General features: G+C 39.6%; 2 protein-coding genes across 6 annotated transcripts in view; one reads left to right on the top strand and one right to left on the bottom strand.

The window, feature by feature from the left end:
• Eaf2 (ELL associated factor 2) overlaps positions 1–18,766 on the bottom strand; it is a 1,192,577-nt gene that overhangs the window by 510,585 nt on the left and 663,226 nt on the right. The gene's annotated exons all lie outside the window — the stretch shown is intronic.
• Positions 1–18,766, top strand: part of Polq (DNA polymerase theta) — a 144,597-nt gene that overhangs the window by 99,925 nt on the left and 25,906 nt on the right. For all 4 annotated transcript variants that reach the window (XR_007973505.1, XM_052158360.1, XM_052158359.1 and 1 more), the window contains 6 exons: positions 940–1,083; positions 2,523–2,719; positions 7,319–7,559; positions 9,679–9,872; positions 13,121–13,258; positions 14,424–14,598. Coding sequence is in view for 3 of the 4 variants with exons in the window: in XM_052158360.1 (XP_052014320.1) it covers positions 940–1,083; positions 2,523–2,719; positions 7,319–7,559; positions 9,679–9,872; positions 13,121–13,258; positions 14,424–14,598 (1,089 nt within the window). In the remaining variant the exon portion in view is untranslated. The remainder of the gene's footprint in view (positions 1–939; positions 1,084–2,522; positions 2,720–7,318; positions 7,560–9,678; positions 9,873–13,120; positions 13,259–14,423; positions 14,599–18,766) is intronic.

Below are 18,766 nucleotides of genomic sequence, written 5' to 3'. Positions count from 1 at the left end.
GTCAATTTAGATTTGTTTTAGGCAAGCTTTGGGACATTGTTTTCATTGTGACAGGTATCTTAATTGATGGGGAATGTAAAAAGAGCTTATACATTTAAACTGGGCGTGGTGGGACACGCCTTTAATCCCAGTCCTTGGGAGGTAGAGGCAGGTGGATTTCTGAGTTCGAGGCCAGCCTGGTCTACAGAGTGAGTTCCAGGACAGCTAGGGCTACACAGTGAAACCCTGTCTTGAAAAAACAAACAAACTAAAAACAACAACCAAACAAACAAACAAACAAACATAAAGGAGCTTATGCACACCTGAAAATAATTAACCAAATGATATTATAGAATTTTCTGGTCCTAAGCAGTATGCTAGCTAGTCTTATCTTGATACATTGATGATATCTAAAGTTACCTGGGAAACTGAACCTCTGCTGAGAAAATGCCTCTTGGTGGGGCATTTTCTTGGTTAATGACTGAGGTGGGAACACTCAGCCCACCTTGGGCCCCACCTCTGGACAGGTGGTTCTGAGTGGTGTAAGAGAGTGGGCTGAGCTAGGTGTGAGGAGCAAGCCAGTATCATGCTCCACTATGACCTCTTCTTAGTTCCTGCCTCAAATTCCTGCCTCAGGATATGCTGTAAGCAGTAAGCTGAAACAGAACCTTTCCTCCTTCAGCTACTTTCAGTCACAGTGTTCAGTCAGCAGTAGAAACCTAACTAAGACAAGTAAATGGGTGTTTGTTGTTGTTGTTGTTGTTCACATGCTTTGGAGACAGGGTCTAGCTGTAGAGCCCTGGCTGGCCTTGACTTTATGATCATCTGGCCTCAGCTTTCCAAGGCTGAGATTATAAAGTTTGTGCCACCAGGATGGTTTGGGGTATCATAGTTTCCATAGTTTGCTTGATTCTTGAATATTGGAAATTGTTTTGACCATTTTACTGTTTACTCATTTAGTTAGCTCGCCACAGGAAGCCACTGTTGAAGATGATGGGTTCCCTGTGCGTGGCTCTGATGGTGCTGTGATAGTTGGACTAGCAGTGTGCTGGGGTGGAAAGGATGCCTATTATTTGTCATTGCAGAAGGAACAGAAGCAGTCTGGTAAGTAATTGGTGTTAGGTTAAGTCATATATGCTCTATGACATCTATTAAGGGAGTTATTTTTTTCTTGATTTTTTTTGTTAAATTATATGAAAATAATTTTCTGATATTGCCTAGGCTTTATTTTTAGAATTGAGAATAATTACTGATTGTATAGCAAATACATATAATAATCACATATATTAATCAGAATAGATCCATCCTCTCTTCCCTTATCCCTCTGTTGGGTCCAAAGCAGGCCCCAGAAATGGCAGTGGTATTGACAATGTCCTGAAATGACAGTCTGGGTTCACTGGATTCTCAGGCTGGATTCTGGGTAAACAAACCCCCAAATTCAGCATTCCTCAGAAATCTTGGGTTTCTGTTTGTAAGAAAAGCCAGTACTTCCTTTATTTGACCCCTACAGAAAGCTACCTCTGGTAATGGTTATCTGTTGTCCTATTGACCCAAATAAGCCTGTGACAGATCAAAGTCCCCATGCTGGTTCCAGGCTCTTCTTGCCACCACCTAGCCCCTTAAAACCAACAAGACTTTCCTCACTTTTTTTTTTTTTTTTTTTTTTTTTTTTTTTTTTTTTTTTTGCTGTTCTCTGTCCTGACAGCCAGCCCAGCAGTTTGGATCTCCAGTAAATCTTTGCTTCTGACCGTGGAGTGGTGTGGTTTGGTGGCCTCACTGCACTGACCCCTACACCCGCCTTATATTCCTTCTTTGCTCTGCTGTTAGGGACTGAACCCAGAGCCCTACACCTGCAGGACAAGTGTTCCTCTGTGGAGCCACACTCACGGACCAGAATGAAAGCCTTTAGAAATACTTCCTTTGCTCTCCACTGCCTGGTTCAGGAAGCCATTAACAATGGATTGTAGCAATTTCTGTTCAGTCTTTCTCTTCCTGTTCATACAGGGGTAGTGTTTCACTAGAGAACTATAGTCTCTGAATTGTGGGACTGTTGCAGGAGCCTTTGGAGGTAGGATACAGCGTAGAAACACTGGGGTCTGATTATGTAGCTCTTTCCTCAGGAGTAATCAGTAGGAATGATGTGCATTGTCCTTTCCTCTTCGAGGATGAGATCCCTGGGTCTTTGTTGACTGAGTAGCTGCTTGAACTTTATTTCTTATACAGCACTGTATGTCTCTCTTTAAACTTGATGTCTAAAGCTCCCACCTGTCTTTAACTCTGTTCCGAAAATACAATTTTATTATTAGAATTCGTGATACTTAGAATTTTAACCCACACAATAAAATAGAATATTATAAATCTAGTCCAAACCATCATTTTTAGATTATAGAGTACCTTATCACATCATTGCTATGACCTGAACAAGCAGTTATTTGGAATCAGATCCTTAAGGCTGTGAATCTTTCTCAGTCTTTAATACTAGACATTGCTGTTTCAAATGAATGAGTCCAATTTTAACATTAAGACTTTGTTTTTCTTCCAAGAAATGAGTCCTAGCTTGGCCCCACCACCTCTGGATGCAACACTAACTGTGAAAGAGAGGATGGAGAATCTTCAGTCCTGCTTGCAAAAGAAGTCTGATGGAGAGCGGTCTGTTGTCACCTATGATTTCATCCAGACCTATAAAGCCCTCCTCCTGTCCTGTGGCATCTCCCTGGAACCCAGTTATGAAGACCCCAAGGTTCTATCTTATATGTAATTTTATATACTGCAACATTGTTAGCCCTTAGGAATAACTACATGTACTTAGCCTCAGTGGTTTAACTTAAAATTTTCAAACAAGATGTCTCTCTGCCCAGGAATCTCATACACCCAGAATATATCATTGTGTACCAAATGCCTTTGTGGGGGAAAAGCAGCAATATCAGAAATTCTAAACTTTAGAGGTCATGTTTTTTCTCAAAGATGAAAGAGAACTTTACTTTTTGTTATAAGTTATGGATTTTTATACCATTATAAATTAGAAGTGAAATATAAACTGTTAAGTTTAAGAATGTGAGAGCAGGAGTTTTCAAGTGTTTGTGAAGACGGAGGCAGAACACAGCCGTATATGAGTGTAAGTTGTCCAAGTGCTCTTAGGGACTTAAAGGCAAGTCACATCACTAGTCCTCAGAAGTGTGGTGCGATAGAAAGTGTGATGCTCCGTCTGGCAGACTGAGCCAGGAGAATAGCTTATATTACTGTGGTGCACACTTGATGCTTTAATGCCTTACCAAGGCATTGATTTAAAGATACACCATTTCTCCCAGCTGTTGCTAAGAGATGTATGAAGTATACAGAGTGGAATTGAAAATTATACTATTTTAACATTTTTTTTAGCAAATAGTCAAAAATGATTCTTTTTTTCTTTTTGAATTTTAGCTTTGAGTTTTTCTTCCTTTAATTTGATGTTGGCTATTGGCCTGCTGCATTTGCCTTTATTGTGTTTAGGTATGCATCCAGAATCTCTCCAAAACTTTTATCATGAAGGAATGCTGGATTTTGTCAAAGACATTTTAGTCATTTGAGATGATAATGTGTTTTTTTCTTTTCAGTTTATTTACCGGGTGGATTCCTTTTACCGATTTTAACCATCCATCCCTGCATCTGTGGGATGAAGCCTACTTGGCTTCATGGATGTTCTTTTTGATGTGCTTTTCAATTCTGTTTGCAAGTACTTTATTGAGTACTTTTGCATCTATTTCATGAGGGAAATTTTCTTTGTTGAATACTTATGTTGTTTGAGTATCAGGGTAATCGTGACCTCATAAAATAAACTGGGCAGTGTTCTTTCTGTTTATCTGAATATTGTGATTAACTCTTCTTTGAAAATCTGGTAGGATTCTGTGATAACTGAAAAAGTTGGGAGACTTTTCACGACTGCTTCTATTTCAGCATGGGTTATAGGTCAATTTAAATTGTTTATCTAATCTTGGTTTAATTTTGATAAGTAGTACCTCCCAAGAAAATTATTCTTAACTTATTAAAATATTATTAAGAATTTTAGAATTTTTAATTTTGGTGGAGTACATGTTTTTAAAGTATGTCCTTATGACTCTTTGGGCTTCCTTGGTGTCTGTTGTTATGCCCCTTTTTGTTTCTGATTTTGTTAATTTGAATAGTCTCTCCCCATCTTTTAGTTAGTTTAGATAAGGGTTTGTCTATCTTGTTGATTTTTCTCAAAGGACCAACTCTTCCTTTCATTGATTCTTTGTATAGTTCTTTCCCCCCCCCCCTATTTTATTGATTTCAGCCCTCAGTTTATTTCCTGCCATTCACTCCTCTTGGGTATGCTTGGTTCTTTTGTTCTAGAGCTTTCAGGTGTGCTGTTAAGTTGCTTGTTGAAGATCTGCCTAATTCCTTTATGAAGGCACTTAGTGCTGTGAAGTTTTCTCTTAGCAGTGATTTCTTTGTGTCCTACAAGTCTGGGTATGATGTGTATTCATTTTCATTCAACTCTAAAACATCTTTATTCCTAATTTCTGTCTTGGCCCATTTTTCCCATTCAGTAGAGAGTTGTTCAGTTTCTATGAGTTTGTAAACTTTCTATTGTTGAAATCCAGCTTTAATCCATTGTGGTCTGATAGGATGTAGGGAGTTAGTTCACTTTCCTTAGATCTGTGGAGACTTGCTTTGTGACTGAGTATATGGTCAGTTTTGGAGAAAGTTATATGAGGTGCTGAAAAGATATATTCTTTTTGTTTGGTGAAATGTTCTGTAAAGCTCTCTTAGGTCCATTTGGTTTATAATGTCTGTTATTTGCAGTATTTCTCTGTTTCTGTCTGAATGACCTGTCTTTTGATAAAAGTGTGATATTGAAGACTTCCACCATTAGTGTGTGAGGGTCAATACATGATTTAAGTTGTAGTAGTGTTTCTTTTCCAAAATGTGTGCCCTTATGTTTAGAGCATAGATGTTAATATTTAAAATGTCATCTTGGTGGATTTTTCCATTAATGAATATGTAGTGTCCTTCCCCATCTCTTTTGATTAATTTTGGCTTGAGTCTATTTTCTTAGCTATTAAAATGGCTGTACTAGCTTGCTTCTTAGGTCCATTTGCTTGGAATGTATTTTTCAGACCCTTTACCCTGAGATAATATCTATCTTGATGTTGAAGTATGTTTCTTAACATCCTCCAGCAGAAGGATGGAGGGATCCCGTTTTCCTAACCATTCTATTAGTCTGGTTTTTATTGGGAAATTGAGACTTTTGATATTGAGAGATATTAATGACCAATGATTGTTAAATCCTGTTATTTTGTTGTTGGTGGTGGTTGTGTGTGTGTGTGTGTGTGTGTGTGTGTGTGTGTGTGTGTGTGTGTGTGTGTATACTCTCAAGCACACCCTTCTCTTGTTTTGGTTTGTTGGTGGATGATTATGTCCTGAGTCTTCATGGGTGTGGTTAACCTCCTTGGGTTGGAGTTTTCATTCTAGTACCTTTTCTGTGGGACTGGATTTGCAGATAGATGTTGTTTAAATTTGACTTTAACATGTCATGACTTCTTTTTTTCATCTATGGTGATTGAAAGTTTTGCTGGATATAGTAGTCTGGGCTGGCGTCTGTTGTCTACTAATGTTCGCAGCACATCTGTTCATGCCCCTCTAGCTTATGAATCTCTGTTGGGAAATCAGGCATGATTCTAGTTGGCCTGCCTTTATATGTTAGTTGATCGCTTTTTCCCTTGCAGCTTTTAATAGTCTTTCTCTGTTCTCTATGTTTAATGTTTTGATAATTATGTGGTGGTGGATATTTTCACTTTTTTTGTCCAATCTATTTAGTGTTCTATAAGCTTCTTATACCTTTATAGGCATGTCCTTTTTTTGGTTAGGAAAACTTTCTTCTATGATTTTGTTTAAAATATTTTCTTCACCTTTGAGCTGGGAATCTTTTCCTTTTTCTGTTTCTATTTTTAGATTTGGTCTTTTCAGTGTCCTAGATTTTCTGGATGCCTTGTGTCAGGAATTTCCTAGATTTTACATTTTCTTTGACCAATGTATCCATTTCTTCTATTGTGTCTTCAATTCCTGAGATTCTCTCTTTCATCTCTTGTATTCTGTTGGTGAAGCTTGCCGCTGTATTTCCTGTTAACATTCTTAAATTTTCCATTCCAGAATTCCCTCAGTGAATGTTTTATTTATTGCTTCTATTTTTATTTTTGGGTCGTAAACTTTTTTATTCCTTTCCTTCAATTGTTTTTTTTTTTCTTTTCTCCTTTACTTTCTTCAGGGATTTATTTATTTCCTCTTTAAGATCCTCCATCATCTTCATATAGTTGGCTTTAAGGTATTTTTCTTTTGCTTTAGCTATGTTAGAATATTCAGGGTTTGTGGTGGTAGCATAGCTTGCCTCTGGCGGAGACATGTTGCCTTGTAATTGTGCTCTTATTCTGGCATCTAGACATCTGGGTTTGTGGTGATTTTAGCTCAGGTGCTGGTTTCTAGGTTTGTCTTTCTTGAGTAGATATTTTGTTCTTTGGTTTTTCTTTCCTCTGTGTTTTCAGAGAGTGTGTTGGCTATGTTGCCTCTTTTCCTGTCCTGTGCAATTGATATGAATTCATGGTTTTTCTAAGTATGCTGCCACTATGTTATCTCCACCAAGGTCTTCTCTAAGGTTTTGTTTTGAGGTGGAGAGGACAAAGATTGCAGACTGACCTTTACTAGAAAAAAGTTATCTTTTAATTTTGATATTCTGGAATGAATCCAAACAAGAATATGGATGATATGAGTTTATAATTACAGTTATAGTAGCAATCTTTTTTTATTAGGTATATTCTTTATTTACACTTCAAATATTGTCCCCTTTCCAGGTTCCTCCTCCCCCCAAAATCCCATAAGCCATCTCCCCTTTCCCAATAACACCCCCCCCTTCCCTGTCCTGGTATTCTCTACACTACGGTATCAAGTCTTTCCAGGACCAAGGACCTCGCCCCCATTTGGTGTCCAACAAGATCATTCTCTGCTGCTGATGTGTCTGGGGCCATGAGTAACTCCAAGTATACTCTTTAGCACATCTCATTAAACCTTACACTCCTTGGAATATTCCATTATTGGTTTTATTACCTATAGTATTTTGATATAAGAAGATAAAATATTAATAAAAATGTTATTTTTAAACAAGAAATGGCAATTTGATGTCAGATTTTCTCATTCATTACTCTTCTTTTAGAGACAGGATTTTACTCTGTAGCCTAAGCTAACTCACCATGTTGTCCAGGCTGGCCTCACTGAAAACGCACTAACTTATGGTAACTTTTTGTGCCCCCCTTTAATGTAAAATCCTTTGGATCGCTGTCTCATTCAGGTGGCGTGCTGGCTTCTCAACCCAGATTCTAAAGAGCCAACTCTTCACAGCATAGTGACCAATTTTCTCCCCCATGAGCTAGCCCTTCTTGAAGGAATAGAGACAGGCCCAGGAATTCAGAGCCTGGGGCTAAATGTGAACACAGAACATTCTGGGCGGTACAGAGCATCTGTGGAGTCTGTTCTCATCTTCAACTCCATGAATCAACTCAACTCTTTGTTACAGAAGGAAAACCTTCATGGTAAGAGTAGCGTTTGTGTTAACCTTTTATGTTATAGCTGGGGATACTGCATACGTACAGTGCTCACAGGTGGGTGAATTACACGTCTGCAAAACCTTTGGATTATCTACTGAGGATGTCAAGAATTTTTTTTTTTTTTTTTTTTTTTTTTTTTTTTTTGTAGAAAGCCAGGTAGTTAATACTTTTGATTTACAGATTTACAGACTTCATGGCCTCTACCACAAGTCCTCAGTCTGCTGTTGATCAATAAAACAACCATGGCCATGTTAAAAGCATGCGTCTGGTGCTCATTCAGCCATAATCTTCTGACCTCTGTGCCTTATTACAATGATTTGAATTAGTGGCATCATATTCAGTTGTTGACAGTTATATATTTCAATTTCATTAAATGATTTTATTTGTATAACAGACCTTTCATAGAATTTAAAAGTGAAACCATTTTTAGAGCTATTAATAGTTTCTTTAGTAAAGGAAAGCCATGAGATTCTCCTTCTCTCAAGACTCCTTGGATTTGCTGAGAAGTCGGCTAGCCCAGAATAGACTTCTTGTCTTAAGACGTGTAATAAATGAGATATAATAAAGATGATGAAGAGAAAAAGGATGTCTTCATTATGAGGAAGTTATACCATGCTAACCAGAACAGCAGAGCAGTGTGTTGAGAATCTTAAGTCTTGAGTTGGAGCTGCCTCACTTACCAGACAGGAACCTGCACCAAGCTGGTGAAAGTTGTCATGTCTGGATCTTAGAAAGTTGGTGTAAAGATAATGAGATACCATAAATGCTTGTTATCACACTCTTGCTATGCTTATTTTCCCTTCACCCCAAAGCCTGTCCTTCCTAGCACTAAGGGACAGGATTACAAAGACTAAGTCCACACTGACTTAAGTGTTCATAGAGGATGCTCTTCTGAGGTGATATTTGTCAGCAGCTTCTGTGTAGAAAGAAGGTTTTGTGTTTCGGCCTCTTAGCCTCTTTAACCCAGTACAGGCTGAGCAAGGAGAGGGAAGAGTAGCCGTGGGGCTGTGGGGCACTCCTGCATTTGTGCTCGATAACTCAGAATCACAGCCTCTGCCGTCTCTCGTCAGATACACCGGAAAACCTGTCATCCTTATTGTCTCTGAAGATCACACTACAGCCTTGATCGGTAGCATTTTAGGTATTCATTAACTATTGAATTATAAGCTGGCCATGGAGGCACTTGCTGTTATCCCAAATACTTGGAAGGCTGAGGCCTTATTACTACGTAGTTTTAAAAAAATGGGTGATAGGGAGTATCACATGTATATCACATATATCACATGTATTTTATACAATGTTAAGACTTTCCCAATCATAGGACCTACAGAATTGTCAAGTATTGAAAAACAGGAAGATTTGGAGGCAATGTGGGAAGCTATTAAAATTTGTTTAGAAATGATTATTTTGGTGCTGGAGAAATAATTCTGAGGTTAAGAGTGTTTGCTGCTCTTGTAGAGGACCTGAGTTCAATTCCTAGCACCCATGTCAGGCAACTCAAGAACCTATAACTCCAGCTCTAGCAGATCCAACACTTCCTTCTGGTTTCTGAGGACACGTGTAGTCATGTGTACATACCTACACATATCCACACATAGACACATATAATTAAAAAATATAAAAAATGAAATCTGAAAGAAAAAGAAATGATTTTTTTCAAGATCTGTTTGTTATTTTACTGACCTCCAGATTTCCTTTTTTCTGCTTTTTAGATAGGTCTATTCTGACAACTAGCCTTTTCCCCGTGGAAAGATGCTTAAGGTGACTTGGATAAAATAGTCTTGTTTCCTCTTGTGCATTAGTTATAGCCTTCTGAATGACTTGAGCGTAGAATGTTTTCTAAGTCTTAGAAGAAATGTCTCTGTTAGTCCAGACTGCTCACGGGATTGCCAGCTTTCCTACTGGTGCACAGATAGGGTAGGTAGCATCTAGTGATGGGATGGCCTACCCTTTGCCACCTTCCATTGGTTTGGGACCTTTTCAGGAGACTGGCCTTGAATGACAGCTTGGGTTGCTGCTGAGGATTGTCCTGAGCCTCAGCAATGCTGAGGAGCCCATGACCTCGGTGATGATCTACCATTTCATTTCCCATTATCTTTTTCAGATATTTTCTGCAAAGTGGAGATGCCCTCTCACTACTGCCTGGCCTTGCTAGAATTAAATGGAATTGGCTTTAGTACTGCAGAGTGTGAAAGCCAGAAGCATATTATGCAAGCCAAGCTGGATGCCATTGAGACCCAAGCCTATCAATTAGCTGGCCACAGCTTTTCCTTTACAAGTGCAGATGACATCGCACAGGTAGTATCCAAGAAATAGAGACAATGGGAAGATCTTGTGGAGTTAAATAACATGTGTCACAGCTTATCTCTCTGTACAAATTCTAAAGAACAGCACTTAGTAAAATGAAACAACTAAGAAGAATCATCAGGAATAGTTGGTGTAGTACCAGTCAGCAAGTTGTCTGTGTGGTTCTAAGATGGGAAGGTTGTAAAGGACACTTACCTGTGTCTCCATGAGATCTGCCTGCATCCACAGAGGCAGCCCTGGCTCTGCAGTTTGTGGTGGCCGCTCACAACAGAGTAACTGTGGCTCCATGGTGCCATTTCTTCCAAAGGCACTAGTCCTTCTGTGCTCCAGCATCTTTCTTCAGAGGGGCAAATTGGACATTTTTCTGAGATGCAAGTTAAAATGGGGTTTTTGTGAAATTTCTTTTTTAACCATAATTTAAGATTTTATAACTTTACTGAAATTTTGACAAAGTTACTCTTGTTTTATTTTTAATACTTTGCATTTTCTCTTTTTTCCATATTTTTTTCCCTGCAAAGGGTAGTTGGAGTCTCCTTTTTTTCTTTGAGTGAAGGTGTTCATACCCTGTGGAGCACCATCTGTTTGGTGTTTTCTATATGCAATCCAGTAATAAAACATTTAGTAAATATCATAGACTGTAGAACCTGACATGTGGGTTTGAGTTCTGCTTCCCCCATTCATTACCTATCTACATGACCCTGGATCAAAGTAGGTAAAACATCAACTCTCTATGTCTCCATTGTTTATCAGTGAAATGAGAGTTGTGATTAAAAATGTCTCATAAGGTTGTGGCAAGGATGTAAAAATATACTTAGTGAGAGCATCGCATAGATGGTAAATGATCAATAAATGTTATAACTCCTAATAAAAATGCCCTTGTTGAACTAGAAAGTTTTGTGGGGTTTTTTGTTTTGTTTTGTTTTTTGTTTTGTTGTTGTTATTGTTTTGGTTTTTTTCGAGACAGGGTTTCTCTATATAGCCCTGGCTGTCCTGGAACTCACTCTGTAGACCAGGCTGGTCTTGAACTCAGAAATCCTCCTGCCTCTGCCTCCCAAGTGCTGGGATTAAAGGTGTGCGCCATCACCACCTGGCTGAGTTTTCTGTTTTTAAGAACACAAGAAACTTTTTTTTTTCAAAGCCTGTTTTTTATCTGTTTTGGAATCTTTAGTGCTTTCAGGGCATTCTTTGTTGTGGGAAGGGTACAGGCGTGGGGGTGGGGGGTGGGGAGACTGACACAGAGACAGAGAGATATTCTGAATTATCTAGCCTTCAACTGTATACCCAGGTTACTGTGTACACAAGGCACTTATCAAAAACAGAATATATGGATTTCAACCCAAGTGGCATGAAGCAAACATGGATTCATGATTCAGAAAACCAGACCAGGCAAACTATTTCAGGTCTTATGGGGTTCCTGCCTGTATGTGCCTGGTTTCTTGAGTGGGTGTTTACTAACCACTGACTAGACCAAACTTTAGATGAGAGCAGACTTTTAATGCATTGGCTGCTGCCCAAGTCTTTGTTTTAAAACGGGGTGAGTTGATTTGTATATGAAAATTTCAGTTAATTCTGAGAGAAATTTAAAATAAAGAACTTCTACATAGATAACTGAAAACTTTGTGTTGTCCTAACTGATTGCTCATGTCTTCTAGGATTGTTTGTAAGTGCTGGTAATGTTCCACTTTCCTAGTCACTAACCTGTTGTGGATTGGGTTTACTGCTTGCATTATGGGTTCCCAAATTGCATGAGAATCCCACACCTGAGACATTGAGGGTCCCTGCCTCCAGCTAGTTCTAATTGCTAATTAAGGTTGCCAGTGTCCAGTGGCTAGTCAGGGAAACAAAGGTGGGACTTTAGATTTCCTGGCAATAGAATCAGGGGAAGAAGGATTTAGAATGCCCACGCCAGGAAAGGACTGGGATGCAGGCTTGAGAGCTGCGGAAGACAGAGCAACAGCCATGGAAGAGCCGGGAAGAGCGGCCCCAGGCCTCCTCAACCGGGTCTGGGTAGCAAAGATGGAATGTAGATCCTAGTAAGACATAATTCAGGAGCATCAGAGGGGAGGCGTTAGCTAACTACATGGAAGTTTGAGAGTAGCCCAGCCATTGTGCTGTTAAAGCATATTAAAGTAGAAGTGTGTGTGTGTGTGTGTCTTTTATTCAAGAATCCAGAGCACTTTGGCAGGTGATGAGGAATGTGCCACTGGCGGCGCAACAATTTGAGTAGTGATAATTATGAATAACGATTTGAGTAGTGATAATTATTAATACAACAGTAATCTGATTTTCTTCTCCTATACTGTCATTCATATACCTATAGGGATTTCTTGATTGAATATAGGCTTCTGTTAAATCTTAAATTTCAGAAAAAAAATTGCTATGTCTCATGCAGTTAAAATTTAACCATGTATTCCTATAATTTTACTTTTTAAATGTGGCAGCCATATCCATATACATGCATATATAAGACAAAGTTTGAGTGTAAGCTTCAGTACATGATATTTCTAAGATGCCTGCTGATGCTACTATTGTGAAATGCAACATATCTTAATTTTTGTCATTACTGGAAAATCATAGGGATATTCTTTTCTACACTCTTCAGCCAATTTGTCAGGAAAAAATCTTGTATTTATATGAATTGTTTCCATTTAGTAGTTCAAGATTCATGAAAAGCCATCCAGGGTTTATAAGCAAATGAATAAGTATAGTAAATATGGCTCTGAATTGCTAACTTTTAAGTCCTTCTAATTTGAGTTAGTAAGGGCTTGGTTGCATGGGATTCTTACCTGCATAGACCACTCACTAGCCTTTAACTACCTTCTTGGAGCTTTTATGTCTAGGGAAGTCTATGGCCCAGTGTTGTGATGTGATTGGGTGGCTTTCCTGATTGTCATTGTGGTGGTTAAATACCATAGCCATGCAGGTTGTTTTTCAAGGGCCTATAGAGGAGCTCACAGTAGTTAGAGCAACCCAAGCTTCAGCGTCAGTAGCTCAGCTGTCAGTGCTGTCAGTGCATGGTACGTACATGCCTGCACTCCTGTAACAGTGTCCTCAGAGCTCCCAGCCCAGGGACCATGAGAGGCATGGTCAGTGCTGTTGTTTACTAAAAAGAACATCCTTCCAAGCCCCCAGGTTAAGTTGTAGAGCTTATATTCTCAAATAACTTTAAAAACATAGTTTCTGAATGACAGTGGTTATAATTTGATTGTTGACTGAAAAAGTATTGATTTTTTTTTCAGGTTTTATTTTTGGAACTAAAGCTACCACCGAATGGAGAGATGAAAACGCAAGGCAACAAAAAGACTCTGGGATCCACCAGAAGAGGGAATGAGAGTGACCGCAGACTAAGGCTGGGAAGACGGTTCAGCACTAGTAAGGTACTTGGGGGCGCGTACAGGGCACAGGCCTCAAAACTACTTTTAGTTTGTTGGTGTTATGAAAAAATGCTTCTGACATCAAGAGCTGCCACAGTGCACCATATTAATTTACCCAGGCTCAAGCAAGCAGGTTGGTTAGTGGCTCATACTCCTGTAATGATCTGTGGAGATGCTGTACCATGGAACTCAGGACTGTAGCCTGAGTTAGCAGCTCTGTCTTTATTAAACAGTGTGATGTTTGTGAGCGCACATCTACAGGCATTATTATTATCCAGCATGCTTAGGTTTTTAGTAGAATATGATTTGTCTATCTATACAAACATCAAAAGTATTATAACTGAAGAAATTATTTCTTCAGTTTCAAGAAAAAATACATTTTTCCATGGAGTTGTTTGAAGGACCTCACTTCACTACTTTCAAAGGAATTTTACCAGTGGCCATCTGTGACACTGCATTGGTTGGAAAGAAGAGAAGATGGGCTTGGTGTACTGACTTCCCATTGGGAAAATGGGGATAGGAAATATAGCCACATTGGCTTTAGAGAGCTGACTATTTGTACTTCTGTGGGATTTTGGTCCTGACCTCATTATGAGCAGTTCATCTGCCTTGGAAAGTGTCACAGCTCTGTTTGCTAGTCTGTTTGCTAGTCAGTCTGTTTGCTAGTCAGTCTGTTTGCTAGTCAGTCTGTTTGCTAGTTAGTCTGTTAGTCTGCCTGGTCCTTTTGCCTCCTTAGTTTCTATTTCTTAAGGACAGTGGAATCAGAAACATCTGCTTTTAAATAAATGCCTCCTGGTGTTCTTGATATGCAGATCCTGTATCAGGGCAAGGAGGAAGACTACTAGAATGCCTCTAATCACTGACAGAGTGGCAAAGGAAAAATACAAAGAAAAGAAATGTTGTAACTCCTGGGATGTGGGAGGGAGCTGCTTCATGAAACTGATGTTCCATTGATTTTGTCTTTTTAATAGCTATAAATTTCTGTACTGCTGTCTTATAAACTGTACTTACAAAGTTATCATTACAGGAACTTCTAAAAACACCCAGACAATGATAGTTGTGGATATAAGGTTTATCAAACTAAATTTTGAGATGTCGCAAGAGACATTCTGATTTGCTATTGAATTTGGACAATATTCCAACCTTATCTTGTTATATTTCTTTCCAGGATATTTTAAATAAATTAAAGGACTTGCATCCTTTACCAGGCCTGATATTGGAATGGAGAAGAATCAGTAATGCTATTACCAAAGTGGTCTTCCCTCTGCAGCGGGAAAAACACCTGAACCCCTTTCTCAGAATGGAAAGGATCTACCCTGTATCACAGTCACACACAGCTACAGGTGAGGAGAATGAACTGTCCAGTTGTGAAAGCAAAGGTTTTCATATGTAATGTTTCTATGACAAGCTGGGAACTCAAATTCGCATCCCTGTGAAGCTCCACTGTACTTAGAGATCCTGCAGTACCTCCACACACAGCCAGACAGCACCTTGATCCTAGGAAGAGCAACTGGAGAGCATGTGAATGAGTGCTTTCTTGGACACAGGATTTGGTGTTTGAGTCTGTATTTGACTTGGTGGTGTTAGCTAATTTTATGAAACCTTTCACTTCTAGCTGGGTATCTGTAGGTCCAGGGACATCAGTATTGTCAGCTGTCTCTTTTTACACCAATAGAAAAGAAAGGTGTAGGATTTCCTAGATCTCACATGGACGTCTTAGAATAGAGACACGTGTAGCTGCCTGAGGCCACAGAGAACAGTCGGTTTTGACAGACATGGACAGATTGGCATGCCAAAGACACACAATACATAGAGAGGAAAGAGAACTTTTTGTAACCAGTACTAAGAATATCCCCAGTAGGGTCCATAGAAGAAACAGATGTCTCCCAATTTCCTCCTGTCCCTAGGAGAGCTCTGAAATCCATTTTCCTTCTCTCTTAATCTTTCTTTCTCATGTTTCTAAAATCTGGGGGGGGGGGGGGTTTGTTGTTGTTTTTTACTCTTTTATGCCCTATTCTTCTCACCTGATGCAGTTCTAGACTGCAGACAATTGCCTAATAAAATTCGCCATCCCAATTCGTGGTCACACCCTAGCTGATCTCAGCGTTGGGCCTAAGCTGATTCAGTCTAGCCTGTATCCTTTTTGCACCCCTGAAACAACAACCTTCAATTTATGACACTTGACATATGGCAATGACATTGACAAATGGCAACTGACATTTATGGCACTAACATTAATGCTGTAAGTTGCTTACTATGCTGGATACATAACTTCTTCCATTTTCTGTGGAGCTCCACCAAAGACAGCATCCCACAGTTGGGCTCTGTTTCCAAGCCCGAGTTTGGGTGCCACCTGTAGCCACCTGAGTCCTGGAGAGCAGAGTTCACCTGGAAGGAGAGCTGGGCTGGATTAATAGAAAGGACAGGAGGAATAACAAGCCAAGACAAGGTTTTCTGATCAAAGCCCAAAGTTTACTTTTCAGTTCTGAGTTTATATAGGCAAAGGCCCATCCTTTGTTTCAGCTGAGTTCTGTTGCTTTGTTTTTGCTGGATTTGCAAAGTAAACTCTGTAGGCTGTCAACTCCTCAAGGCTCTGGCAGAGAAATGCAAATGTGAGGCCAGAAGCTGGCTCCAGCAAGGTGTTGCCACCTCAAGGCTGGTGGGGAGGGCACAGACAAGTGCTACACAAAGAAAAGTGGCTAATCATCCAGGCACTTACTTGCCAAACATGCTTATGGGAAGAAAGGACAGTTTAACACATGGAGGTGTTTAGATCAGTGGTAACACCGTGGAGTCTGAAAGCAGAAATGAAGTTGAATTCTGGTTTTAAGAACTGAGACAAGGACTGCCCCTGTACCATATCCTTTCCTAAGAGCTCTCTTGTATAAAGGAACTTCCCATATCCCTGGCTGTGTTGTTTATAGAGTACAGATACTGCTGGACATTGTTGTCTTGTGGTTGGCTTTAGTTCTTTTTTCTGAATAACTTTCTTTTTTCGTTTGTTCCTAATAAGCTCATGTCTTGGTTCTTCCTAGTCATTTCTTGCCTTGTTAATATTTAAGTTTTACTTTGGAACATCTTAATATTAGAAGCTAAATGAAATACTTGGTGGATATTAGTCAAGTTTTCTGTGTCTGTGATAAAATGCCATGACCCAATGCAACTGAAGGACCATAAAGCTTAATTTGCCTTAAGGTCCCAGGGGAGATAGAGTCCATCAGAGCAGCAAAGGCATGGCGTGACCACAGGGACAGAAAACACAGTATATTTCATCTCTATACAGGAAACAGAGGGAGCAAGCAGGAAGCTGGGGTGAGACTGTACACTCTTAAAGCCTGCCCTGTGGTGTACGTTCTCCAGCAAGGTTACGCCTTCTACAAGTTCTGTAACCTCCTCAACAGCACCACCCACTGGGGACCGAGTACTCACTCAAATGCTTGAGCCCATGTGGGACATTTGTCATTCACACGACCACTTGGAGCCCAAGCAAAATCGGCTTAAGCACTTCAGTGTTACATAGTCATGTAGTACTTATCAATTCTATTGTATTTTTTATTTTAGAAATACAATATTTAATAAGCCTTTATAATTAGTTGGTATAATAATAATACAGAAATAGAAGTTTAGCTGAGGATGATTTCATGATTAGAATTTATTTTCATTGATATATACTCATGCTTTGTCATTTTTTTTACCTTCCTTTTTGTTGGCCACTAACTCAATAGTCTAGTGCAGTGTGCTGAGGAGGGAAGACGTTGCCGCCTCCTGCTTTGTAACATGAAATGAGCCATTAAATGAAAATTATGTTAAAGCTACCAAGAATTAAACACTTACTTTGTTACTATAAGCTAAGTAACAAGGATCTCAAGAAGTTTATTTAGGAAAATAATGTCCAAGCCATTTAAAATATTTGATTCATTAGAAGGTAAAATTATACGTAGTGACTGCCAGAGATCCTGAAGACTTGCCATGAAGACTCTCACAAGGCAAGGGCAATAACAATCCCCCAAAGTGGTGTTTGAAAAAAAATGCTCCATTGTGTAGATATACCACATTTTTTGCATCCACTCTTCTGTTGAGGGATACCTGGGTTCTTTCCAGCATCTGGCAATTATAAATAGGGCTGCTATGAACATAGTAGAGCATGTATCCTTATTACATGGTGGGGAATCCTCTGGGTATATGCCCAGGAGTGGTATAGCAGGATCTTCTGGAAGTGAGGTGCCCAGTTTTCGGAGGAACCGCCAGACTGCTTTCCAGAGTGGTTGTACCAATTTGCAACCCCACCAGCAGTGGAGGAGTGTTCCTCTTTCCCCACACCCTCTCCAACACCTGCTGTCTCCTGAATTTTTAATCTTAGCCATTCTGACTGGTGTGAGGTGAAATCTCAGGGTTGTTTTGATTTGCATTTCCCTAATGACTAATGAAGTTGAGCATTTTTTAAGATGCTTCTCCGCCATCCGAAGTTCTTCAGGTGAGAATTCTTTGTTTAACTCTGTACCCCATTTTTTAATAGGGTTGTTTGGTTTTCTGGAGTCTAACTTCTTGAGTTCTTTATATATATTGGATATTAGCCCTCTATCTGATGTAGGATTGGTGAAGATCTTTTCCCAATTTGTTGGTTGCCGATTTGTCCTCTTGATGGTGTCCTTTGCCTTACAGAAACTCTGTAATTTTATGAGGTCCCATTTGTCAATTCTTGCTCTTAGAGCATACACTATTGGTGTTCTGTTCAGAAACTTTCTCCCTGTACCGATGTCCTCAAGGGTCTTCCCCAGTTTCTTTTCTGTTAGCTTCAGAGTGTCTGGCTTTGTGTGGAGGTCCTTGATCCATTTGGATTTGAGCTTAGTACAAGGAGACAAGGATGGATCAATTCGCATTCTTCTGCATGCTGACCTCCAGTTGAACCAGCACCATTTGTTGAAAAGGCTATCTTTTTTTCCATTGGATGTTTTCAGCCTCTTTGTCGAGGATCAAGTGGCCATAGGTGTATGGGTTCATTTCTGGATCTTCAATCCTGTTCCATTGATCCTCCTGCCTGACACTGTATATTCATGAAATTCTTAGGCAAATGGATGGAGCTAGAGAACATCATACTAAGTGAGGTAACCCAGACTCAAAAGGTGAATCATGGTATGCACTCACTAATAAGTGGATATTAACCTAGAAAACTGGAATACCCAAAACCTAATCCACACATCAAATGAGGTACAAGAAGAAAGGAGGAGTGGCCCCTGGTTCTGTAAAGACTCAGTGAAGCAGTATTTGACAAAACCAGAACGGGGAAGTGGGAAGGGGTGGGTGGGAGGACAGGGGAAGAGAAGGGGGCTTACGGGACTTTCGGGGAGTGGGGGGCTAGAAAAGGGGAAATCATTTGAAATGTAAATAAATTATATCGAATAAAAAATGCTCATATACTTTAAATCGATTCAGAGATGTAAAATACTATGCAAGAAATAAAGACTTTATAAGAAATATAAGGCTTTAGAGAAACTATTTTTTCCACCCTTG

The sequence above is a fragment of the Apodemus sylvaticus genome, chromosome 15, assembly GCF_947179515.1.
Source record: "Apodemus sylvaticus chromosome 15, mApoSyl1.1, whole genome shotgun sequence".
Classification (NCBI taxonomy): domain Eukaryota; kingdom Metazoa; phylum Chordata; class Mammalia; order Rodentia; family Muridae; genus Apodemus; species Apodemus sylvaticus.
Note: the sequence above shows the minus strand (reverse complement) of the source record. Positions and strands in the feature narration are given on the sequence as shown.